General features: G+C 42.5%; 1 protein-coding gene across 1 annotated transcript in view; it reads left to right on the forward strand.

Moving 5' to 3' along the window:
- Positions 1-1215, forward strand: part of gad2 (glutamate decarboxylase 2) — a 39092-nt gene extending 37877 nt beyond the window's left edge. The window contains exon 16 of the mRNA XM_042331903.1: positions 407-1215. Within this exon, the coding sequence (XP_042187837.1) occupies positions 407-580 (174 nt within the window). The 3' untranslated portion in view covers positions 581-1215. The remainder of the gene's footprint in view (positions 1-406) is intronic.
- The last annotated feature ends 10439 nt before the right edge of the window (positions 1216-11654 follow it).

The following is an 11654-nucleotide window of genomic DNA, read 5'->3' on the forward strand; positions in this document are numbered from 1 at the left end:
TTTTTCAAGATACATCTCTAAATGTACCAGCTTTGGACATCTTTTCCCTCCCCATCCCCTCAGCTTCCACCCCCAGCTCATCCAACATTGTGAAGCACTTTTGAGACATCCTCCCAACGTGGAAGGAGCGGGATAAACATAAATTCTATTATATTGTGAAAGCAACTTGATAGTGTTTTTCTTCTTAAGACGCTGGCAAGTTGCTTCCCTAATTCAGATACTTCCTTTTCTTCCCTTGTTTAGGAACTGTAGTTAAACTGGTTATAAAATGCATATTAAAGTAGTTTTATTGTCACATATTGGTTCTGTGTGACCTTCTGCAACCCTGCCACCTGGCTGGTGTCATCGCTGGGCTGCTGACTTCAGAGTGAGATTTGTCAATCTAACGTACTTTTGGTCATTTCAGGTGGCCCCACAGATTAAAACCAGAATGATGGCATTTGGGACCACAATGGTAAGTTATCAACCACAAGGCGACAAAGTTAATTTCTTCCGCATGGTCATCTCAAACCCAGCAGCAACACAGGAAGATATAGATTTCCTGATTGAGGAAATCGAACGGCTCGGACACGACCTGTAACTGCAAGGGCAAGGCATCCACGATAATACAACGGAGTTGTTGCTAATGTGTGAATGTATTTAATTGTTTATCTCCCCCCCCCCCCCCCAAAGTGACTCTGGTTTTGACCAGTGGCCAAACAGAGGTTGGAGCTGAAGGCTTCCTATGTGGAATTAAGGGTGTTGCAAATTATTTAACGCCATTCTCAATAGTCTGAAATAGCAAGAGCTTTGAATCATAAGTGACAGGCAGCGTCCCAGAAACATTGATCTAAGGCATTAAGTAATTCCGATATTGAAGTCAAAGTGATGCATTAATAGTAAGTAAAGCACTTTAAAATTCACTTGGATATTTTATCTTATTGATGTAATATCCATCTCAGCATGCATAATGCACCAATAACAGGCACCATTTCAAGTCATTACTGTTTTTAAAGGCTGACAAACTTTTTTTTCTGCATTTTTCCTGGAGTTTAGCAGAGCTGCAAAAGATTTCAGATCCAAAGCCCATGAGCCTTATTTGTGATTTTGTTCTCTTTGTCTAAATGCAATAAAAATAATTTTAAGGAGAGTCTTCCTCTCAATCCAACCTAGTTTGCTCTATTTGATGTATATATTTATATATATTTATATATATATTTATATATATTTATGGTCAGCCGCACACGGAAACCCATCAAAACCAAGCTGAGAATTCCATGCATCCCATGTATTAGAATGGAATGGGCACTCTCTCCCTGGAGGCTTGCATCCTAATTCCCTAATTCCGGAGAGTATATATAGAAATATATTTAAGGGTTCTGCATTAAAGTATCAAATTCAATATAATATTTATTTTGGTAGAGAAAAAAGTTGCTTTAATACGTTTAATTGCCAATATTTGAATATGTGAGTTCAATGTTTGAAATCCTCCGATCAGAAGTTTACATGAACGGTGTGTTTCTGTGATGTTCTTCTTGATGTAAAGAAATACACAAAGGACTATTCTGTTGTTAACTGGAGATCTATCAATGTCCGTGAATGTGTCTCCTTTGTAGAACTTTTGAGTAATGTCTAGTTTACCTCAGATTGAGGCTGTGCACTTCAGAATCAAGATGTACTGTGTTGACTTGACAATGGTTTAATGTACTGGTATGCTGTTTTTACACCATATTCTTACTAGGTAAATGTGGTTTTGGTACCTGGAGACTGTGAATAAACACTCCGTCTTGTCCTCCACACCCAACATGCTGTCAATTTGTGTTAAGATCTCAGTGCAATCACCCCCATGATACAAAAATCATTTTCGCTATTTGCCACTAAATTCTAGAGTATAATAATAATCTGTCTCACCTTCGGTAGTCAGGCCTTTTTGCCCCCACCTTCCGGAACTCCCTCCCTCATTTGCCTCATTCCTTCTCTCGTCTCCTTTAAGGTTCTTTTTCAAGACTTTTCTCTTTGACCACGCCTTCAGTTATTTTCCCACCCCTTTGGCCCCCACCCCTCCCGAATCCAACCCCCAACTCAGGTGCAAACCCTTGACTGTCCAGCGCTTTGGGACATCCTCCTGACATGAAGGACGCTATATAAACTCAATTTGTTGTTGTTGTATGTTGTTAAAACATCGCAAAGTGCTTCACGGCAATTATGGTTAAGCGTAATGACTGTACTTTTAGGCAAACATGACAGTCGATTTGCTCACAGCAAGTTCCCTCAAGCAGCCAGTAAGTGTGTGATCAATTCTCTGGAGGATTATTGGATATGGTGTTATGGCCACATTCAATTAAGCGAGACAATGTGAAGGAATAAAAAGCTCAGCAAGCCCTTCACTGCTCTTCAGCCTGGGAGAAATGAGCTACCTGTAGTTTAACTCAGGTTTTTTTTATCTCCATGCTGTTGTATTCTTTGTCTCCCGAAGGCATTTCATTTCACAAAGGATTTAATTTATCTTATTTATGCTCTTAGCTACCCTAACTTCGATGACGACAAACAACAACAACTTGCCTTTTATATGGGGCGGTGTCTCGGAGCGCTACAACCTTTAGTCACCTGGGTATTTGCACATCAAGATCCCTCTGCTCATCTATTCCATTCAAAATCTTACCGTTTCAATTTTAATTTTATTTCCTCATTCTTCCTATCAAGATGTACTACTTCACATGTTTTGGCTTTGAACAGCATCTGCCATCAAGCTGGCCATCTGCGAACTTATGTGTTTTGATGTACTCCTGCAGTTTTGCACAATTTTTATTCAAACTGCAGGTGAGAGTGTGTAAGTGCGCAGATCCCCTTTAAGCAGGTGTGTTTTTCTTATTGAAGCTTAATATAAATTTCCACTTGTTGGGTTTGGAAAGAGAAAATTGTGTAGCTGTTGTGGTCACATCCTTGTAACGGCATAGGCTGTGCATTCCATGTGTTTAGCAAGATCCTCAGACTCGCTTATAAAAGTGAAACAGAACAAAAAAAAATTGTGCAGTGATTTTCTTGCATCCGATGAAAATATTGCAGTGGTTCCTCCTCTTAAACAATCAACATGGAGCCTTGTGTTGGAATCTGAATAGTAAACACTGTGTGTCCTTGCTGTCCTTGTTGTATATTCAGCCAGACACAGGTCCAGAGTTACCTGCAATAAAGATCTTGTGTTGAGCATCCTCTGCCTTTTCTTTGCCTTGAAGTGCGAATTCTACATTCGAGGTTAGCGAATCGATCCCAAACAGCAAGATGTGGAGTCTATCAACTGCAGGAGGAAAAAACATTGGGCCCAATTTAGAGCTGGTACACCTACACCAAGGCCTAACCCTAGTGCAATTTCACATTAACAACAACAACAACATTACATTTGTATAAAGCCTTTCATGTCGGGAGGACGTCCGAAGACGCTGGACTATCGGTGCTTCTGACCCGAGCTGGGGGTCGGGATTGGGGCAGGTGGAGGGCAGGAGGGGCCTGGAAGGAGGGTGACCGAAAGCACGGTCAAAGAGGAGGGTCTTCTGAAGGGTCTTGAAGGAGGCCAGGGAGGGGGCAAGCAGAGGGACTGGACTGGAGTTCCATAGGGTGTTTGGAGAGTGGCTGAAGGCCCGCCTGCCAATGGTGAGGCGGGTGAGGTGGAGCACGTGAAGCAGGCGATAGCCTGCTGAGTGGAGGGAGCGGACAGATTGGTAGGGGTTTAGGAGGTCACAGAGGTAGAAGGGAGCAAGGCCATGGAGGGCTTTGAAAGGGAGGTCCAGGATCTTGAAATGTAACCTCTGTGTAATGGGAAGCCAGTGGAGTCGGGCGAGGATGGGGGTAATGGGGTCGTGGAGCTTGGTGCAGGAGAGGTCCCGGGCTGCAGAGTTCTGGATGATCTGCAGCCTTTGGGGGGAGGAGTTGGGAAGGCCGACAAGTAGGGAGTTTGCGTAATTGAGCCTGGATTATGAATATGTGTATGAGGGTCTCGGCAGCCTGCAGTATGAGACAGTGGCAGAACCAGGCGATGCTTTGGAGGTGGAGGAAGGCAGAGCGGGTCATGGCACAGATGTGGGGTAGAAAAGACAGTTGAGGGTCAAACAAGACACTAAGGTTCCGGACTGGCTTAGCGAGGTGGAGTGTGCAACCAGGGATGGTGATGCTGTCAGCGTCTGAGGTGTGGAGACGCTGACGGGAGCCAATCAGGAGGGCCTCAGTCTTGTTGATGCTCAGCTGTAGAAAGTTAGCTCTCATCCAGGACTTGAAGGGCGAAACCTTGGGCAAGTTTCCTTACTCCACACGCCTAATAATAATCCCTCCAAAAACAAAAAAGAATAATAAATTGGTCATTTTCAATCCACGACTGTCTGTGGGACATTGCTGTGCGCAATTGGCTGCCGCGTTCGCCCACAAATACACAGTCAATTCACTTTACAGTATATTCTGTGAAGCGCTTTGGGACGTCTAGAAGACTTGAAAAGCGTTATATCAAATGCAAGGATTATGATTATTATTATTATTTTTATTGATGTCTGTCAGGAGAGCAATGGTCCTAGAGTCAAGGGTGGAGGCAGAGAGATAAGAGTTGTGTATCATCCACATATGTGTGGAAGTTGACCCCATGTCTGCAGATGATGTCACCAAGAAGGAGCAAGAACATCATATCTAGCATCCTAAGATGCTATTTTTAGCGGAACTCTTATGAAGGAAAGTCGCTGAACATGTACGAAATAGAGGCATCAAATTCAGGGCTACTGACCGCTCATTGAGGTACACACCTCATTCTATTATTAATACATAATAATATTAATAAAGAAATCAAGCAGGAATTAATGTTAAAGTATGTTCTGCTTCTGTATATTCTCCAAGTCCTTGACTGTCCAACTCCTTGAGGTGTCCTCCAGACTTGAAATGAGCTATACAAGTGTAATTTATTGTTTGTTGTTGTTGTTGTTTGTGAGACTCCCCAGCTCCTCCCTGCACAGGTTGCAGATTATCCAAACCTTTGCAGCCCGTGTCCTCTCCTGTACCAGGCTCCATGAGCCTATCACCCCATCGTTGCTTGGCTTCACTGACTCCCCATCCTCCAGCGGTTTAAGTTCTTTCTCATATTTCAATCTCTCCACGGTCTCAACCCACTCTACCTCCACTACCTCCTTCACCACTCCTTTCGCTCAGCTGTCACTGCCATTTGCCCGGCTCTATCTATACCGCCATCGGTGGCAGGTACCCATTCTCTAGAACTCCATTCCCAAGTCCTCTGACTGCCTTCCTCCCCTCTTTCAAGTTACATTTCAAAACAAATCTCTTTCACCTTATGGTCATCTTTCCCCTCCTCATCCCCCCACAGCTCCCATCCTCAGCTTCCTGCACCCTCACGTCTATTGCCTACCCAGAATTTTCAAGCACTTTGGGACATCCTTCCGATCCGATAGATCCTATATTAATGTAGTGTAAGAATGGATTTGGTTTTGGCTCATGGGCATAAAATTACCCCATACATTTCGATTGCATCAAAGCATTGATGCTGCAACAAGTACAAATGTTAACATTGTTGATAACTTCGGTTAACATTAGGTGAGTCATAATAATACTATTAATAATCCTGGCTTTGATATAGCTCTTTTCACATCTTCTAGACATCTCAAAGCGCTTCGCAGAACATACTGTAAAGTGAATTTACTGTATATTTGTGGGCGAAACGTGGGAGCCAATTGCTCACAGCAGTGTCCCACAAACAGTCGTGGATTGAGCAACCAAATTATTACCCCCGGAAAGGCGATGAGCCAATCGACTAACAACTCGGTTCCTACTTACTGTTAGGTAAACAGAGGCGTGTGGAGTAAAGAAACTTGCCCAACATTTCGCGCTGCCGGGAATCAAACCCAGGTCTCTCGCTTGCGAGGCGAGTGCTCTAACCACTAAGCTACAGGACTCCACAAGTCATAAATATGAATTGTTGAAAACAATTATTATAAATCTTCCCTATTTTATTCTTGAATGTTTGATACAGCGCTTTTCATGTCTTCTAGACGTCTCAAAGCGCTTCACAGAATATACTGTAAAGTGAATTAACTGTATACTTGTGGGCGAAACGCGGCAGCCAATCGCGCACAGCAGTGTCCCACAAACAGTCGTGGATTGAAAATGACCAATTTATTATTGCTTTGTTTAGGAGGGATTATTATTATTATTAGGCGTGTGGAATAAGGATACTTGCCCAAGGTTTTGCCCGGCCGGGAATTGAACCCACGTCTCTCGCTTGCAAGGTGAGTGCTCTAACCACTGAGCTACAGGACTCCACTTCCACTTTTAGACTATGTGAACCTGGAACAATGTGAATAGATATAAATATCAGCAAGTCAATGCGACTAGCAGTACAAATCACAAAAGCAGCTCGCATTTATACAGCGTCCTTTACATGGGATAGCTTTTGCACTGTACAATAGCAAGATTGGATGCCAAGAAAGGGAATGGGTGCTGGGGGACAACGGCTATAGACGGTCAAAGGTTGGTCTTAAATTCGGATTTAAAGATAAAGAGAGAGCAAGGCAAAGGGATTGATTACTTGGGTTAACTCTATCGAAACTGATGATACCACAAGATACGCAAAAGCAAGTCTTGCTGCTCCTATCTCCCAACGATGTGATTTATCTTACTGCTATCGCTAGCACCTTTAAGGCCTGCGTGAGTCACATTAGCATTGAATGGTCCTGCAAAGCATTTTGCCTCGAGTGAGAATTCAATGACTGCAGTTTAGTTGGAAACAAAGAGCTCATCCCAGCATCGCCAATCAGCCAGTCTTAACCACGTTTGATCAGCAGAGGGCAAGAGCATTCCATTACAGTAACTGACATTACTGTTCAGAAACTCTCAACAGATTTCTAACCATTGTTGCATTCAAAAGAAGCAAGACTCAAAACTAACATGGGATTTTATCCCACGTCCCAAGGTGCTGGACAATCGGTGTTTTGGACCCAAGCTGGGGGTCGGGATCGGGGACGATGAAGGGCAGGTAGGGGGAAGGAGGGTAATCGAAAGCACGGTCGAAGAGGAGTGTCTTGAGATGGGTCTTGATGGAGGCAAGGGAAGGGGCGAGGCGGAGGGACTGCGGGATGAAGTTCCGGACAGCAGGGGCAGAGTGGCAGAAGGCCCGCCCGCCAATGGTCAAAAACAAAGCGGACATATTATCTTTACCCATGCTCTTCACTGCTCCTTTGTTTAACACATATACATGTCCATAATCGTTTCAAGTTTCCTCAAATGCTCATCAGCTTTCATCTATGCACTCAATGAGTTATTGATTTGTTTTTAAGTTAATGAGGCATATTTATTCTTCTTCTATAAATTAAAAGCAGACCAGAGCATACATTATAATTGTAATAGTTTGCAGTAAAGAAACATCTTATCAACATGTTGTAAATGATAATAAATCTGACTCTTCCCCCTTCCCGCTCCCACCCTCATTCGTGTTGCAATTAAAAGTCACATCAAAGAGTGTGGAAAGCAGATTAAACTACAAACTGATTTTAGCTTGGAATTAGCCATTGTTTGTACTAATAGGGAATGACATAACACTCATAAACCTCTCAAGTTTGCAATTGACCTCAAATCCATGACGTGCCGACTATTGACGATCAGTCACTCATCACAGACTCACGGAGACTCGGAAGCCGTTTCAGACTGCAATCAATGATCGTTGTACTGAACAGTGAGGTGCCCGGTTTGCTGAAGCGGACAGCCTATCTTTTAACTTAGGCAATGAAAGAGACTGTGAAATAAGTGCCCGCAATTGTGAGGTGGCTGGATTACCGAGGTGACCGGGAACTGGGTTTGTACTGTACAGGCCTGACGTGAAAGACGCTATACAAATATAATTTGTTGTTATTGCTGTTTGGTGCTGGGGAGTGCAGCATTCTCAGAAATGCTGTTTGTCAGAAGAGACATTAAAACAGGACCCCATCTGGCTGTTTAGGTAGAAGTTAAAGATCCCATAGAACTGTTCAAAAAGAGAAAGGGTTTCTCCTGGTGTCTTCGACAACAAATCTTCCAGATAAAATTGATCATTCACTTAATGGCTGTTTTGCGGGACATTACTGCATGCAAATCAGCTGCCATAAATGCCTAAAAAACACAGCCTTTACACTTGACAGGAATTACCTTTGAAATGATTTAGACATTTCAATATTATAGCACTATGGCAAACAGGGAAATAAATGGTTAACAAAGCATGAGAAATAACCTTACCCAGGAGGTTATTTCAGGACCTAAATAATAATGCTAACCATACACAATAATAATAATAAATGTTGCATTTGATATAGCACCTTATCACATCATTGTCTTATCACATATTGTCTCAAAGACCATCATAGCATTTATTGTAAAGTGTGGTGACTGTATTTTGTAGGGGAATACAGCAGACAATTTGTGCACAGGAATATTTCACAAATAGCCATATCCACATATAGTGCATTCCCTACAATAATAATAATAATAATAATCCTTGCATTTGATATAGCGCTTTTCACGTCTTCTAGACGTCTCAAAGCGCTTCACAGAATATGCTGTAAAGTGAATTGACCGTATATTTGTGGGCGAAACGCAACAGCCAATTGCGCACAGCAGCGTCCCACAGACAGTCGTGGATTGAAAATGACCAATTTATTATTGTTTTATTTTGGAGGGATTATTATTAGGCTCTGTGTGGAGTAAGGAAATTTGCCCAAGGTTTCGCCCTCTGCCTGGAATTGAACCCAGGTGTCTCGCTTGCAAAGCGAATGCTCTAACCACTGAGCTACAGGACTATATCACCAACACTCCAAGAATCTTTCCAGGAAGTGGAGGTGCGAAGCTCAAGTGGCTGCTCCTTACCTCTTTGCAAACCAATTCAGGGGGATTCCAAGTGTTGGATATATGAATGTGTGTTCACAAGGTCAGCATGTAGCAATGTGCAAAGGCAGAATATTCGTCTCCCTGGAACGCAGCACATATATAACCAGTGCTCTTCTCACATGGCAAGTTCAATGAGTCTAATCTGACTACAGTTAAAAAAACATCTGCACACCAACTGGATCTGTGGTTCTATCAGAAATAAACTGTATGGGCAGAATGCCAAACCTTCATTTCTGCTCAGTTAGGATCTGTCAATCCGGATTTACTCTCAATTCAATTTTTTAACTGAATTGCCTGATCTATAAAAGTAAATATTATGGGGGGAAAAGGAGCCGAAAATAGCAAAGAGAGAAAAGAGAAATAATCAAACAGATGGTAGGAGAGTAGATAACGTACATTTCAGAATTGGAAACATATGGGTTGAAGAAAAAGTACAATATAATTGAAATAACAGAGACGTGGTTATGCAAGAATGTTGATTGGAGATTAAAATACCAGATTCAAGAGTAAATGGAAGGGATAGGCATCATAAAAACGACAATGGTGGAGCAGCAACACAGGTAAAAGGGATCATAGTGTCCATAAAAAGAAATTCTACTTGTGCCTCGGGTGCTACAACAGAGAATTTATAGATTTAAATCTAGAGGAGTAAAAGTAAGAAGGCTGTTGGGCTCTATTAGGATTATAGGATGTTTGTGGTAAACAGGGGAAAGCTGAGGAGAAGGGGAAAGAGGCACTCTGCTCATTCTTATCTCTCATCAAGGACAGCAAGGTCCAATGTAGGTTGACCTTACATTGCTCCAGGGAGAGAATGTACATTCCATCCCATCCCAGAAATGTCCATGGGTTGGCAGTCTCAGTCTGGTTTGGGTACTCAAATGTGGTGTTGAATTTCCGACACCCAGCTGACCCAAAATAACGTATGCCACTTTGTGCCAGTATACCAGTTTCGAGTCAAACGAGAAAATAAGCAGGTGCCAGTCTTCACAAGTCACATTCCTACTTTTGCCCAGTTCAGAACAGTCACGTTGTGATCGATTCCCACATGTGTCAGACACCCAGTTGACCAAAGAAAATCCTAAAATGAACATTATTGTCTACATCAGGATAACAATACTGCCTCTTATATTTGGTAATAGCATCTATAGCATTGCAATGTTGCAACATTTCAAAGCACTTCACAAGTAATTGCTCTAAAGTGATAACATTTGCAGGCAAATTTTTATAATATCAGTACTGAACAACAACAACAAGATTACATTTGTATGTAATGTAACTTCACGGCGGGAGGACGTCCAAATAATATGTCAATATAAAAGGATATTTGTGAAATCCTATTAAAGAAGCTTAAAAGATAGTGGTAACAAAATAACAGTTTCATGAAGGAGTTGAACATCAATCAATATAGTTTATCTATCCAATTTCTCATGAGATTCTTTTGCTGTATCTATCTCAAAATCTTTTCGATTTAGAGAAAGATAATCCTGAAGCCTTCTATTTGGTAGGAACTTGTTTAATTCCCTTTTTGAAAAACTTTGCAGTTTCTTGTTCCATCACAAGAGTGGGCCTCCGGATCACAAGATTGGTTTGGATGAAGAAGGCCCATCTGACTTCATCCCTCCAGAATACCCACCCACCCTACTGTCCTTCCACCACAGCATCAAGCTGTGCGTCCAGTTTCCTGGCGTCAACCACCCTTCCTGGCAACTTGTTCCAGTCATTAATTACCCTCTGAGTAAAGAAAAGCTTTGTGGCTTCTGCTCTGAAATTACCCTTCATAACTCTAAACCTATGTCCTCTTGTTCTACTGCTGGGTGCCAATTCCCCGTTTAGTAAAAGCAAAGTCCCCTGTTATTCCTTATTCTCCTTCTTTCCACATTTTGAAGAAATGAGCTTCTTTGTTCTTCCATTTTTTTACAAATCAAGAAAAAACATCTGATTGCAGATTTTCCAAATCCATCATAATCATACATACCTCGATCGAGTCCCCATCAGTCTTCTCTGCTTCAGAGAGAAAAGGTCCACGATAACCACTCTTTCCTCGTAACTCTGTCCACTAAATTCTGGAACTTATTTAGTAACATTTAGCTTGACTGGCTCCGTCCTCCTGCTTGTCCCTTGTGCCCTTCGTTCCAACATTTGGCAGCCGCGCTTTCAACCGCCACGCCCCAAAACTCTGGAGCACTCTCCCTCAATCCCTCTGCCTTGCCCTCTCCTTGTCCCACTTCAGGTCGCTTTGACCGCTCCCCCCAGTTCATCGTCCCGCTCCGTCACTATTAAAATGATAGTGAAATGACCCCTGTAGGTTAGCTACAATGGTTCAGGATGATTTATAATGCCCTAATCCCCATGTGCTGTCTATTTGAAGGGAAATCACTGTCAAAATCATGGCCATTCACTGCCAAACGTGTAGTATAAACACATTATTGCAGCCTTGCTCCTTCTCTATTATACATATATTACCGAAATCAAGTCCGACTGGATCCCCAGCTTCAAATCGCGTACTTGTTTAAACTAAAGGCTTCAGACAGCTGGCTGAGATATCCTGTAATGCAGAACTGCACAATGTGTTTGCTTTAAGATGACGTGCCCTTGCCAGTCGAGGGGCAACTCCTAATGCAATTCACTGTGGGGCGTTTGATTCGATCATTGCACCGTGGAAATGTTAATACCAGCAGAGATCAAATCAAACAGCGGCTGACTGCCCGCAAATCTGGAATGTGAAGATAAGTGCTTTTGCTGCATGTCATTTGGGGATTTATTTTCTCTGCGGCGTC

The sequence above is a fragment of the Callorhinchus milii genome, unplaced genomic scaffold, assembly GCF_018977255.1.
Source record: "Callorhinchus milii isolate IMCB2004 unplaced genomic scaffold, IMCB_Cmil_1.0 Scaffold2, whole genome shotgun sequence".
Lineage (NCBI taxonomy): Eukaryota > Metazoa > Chordata > Chondrichthyes > Chimaeriformes > Callorhinchidae > Callorhinchus > Callorhinchus milii.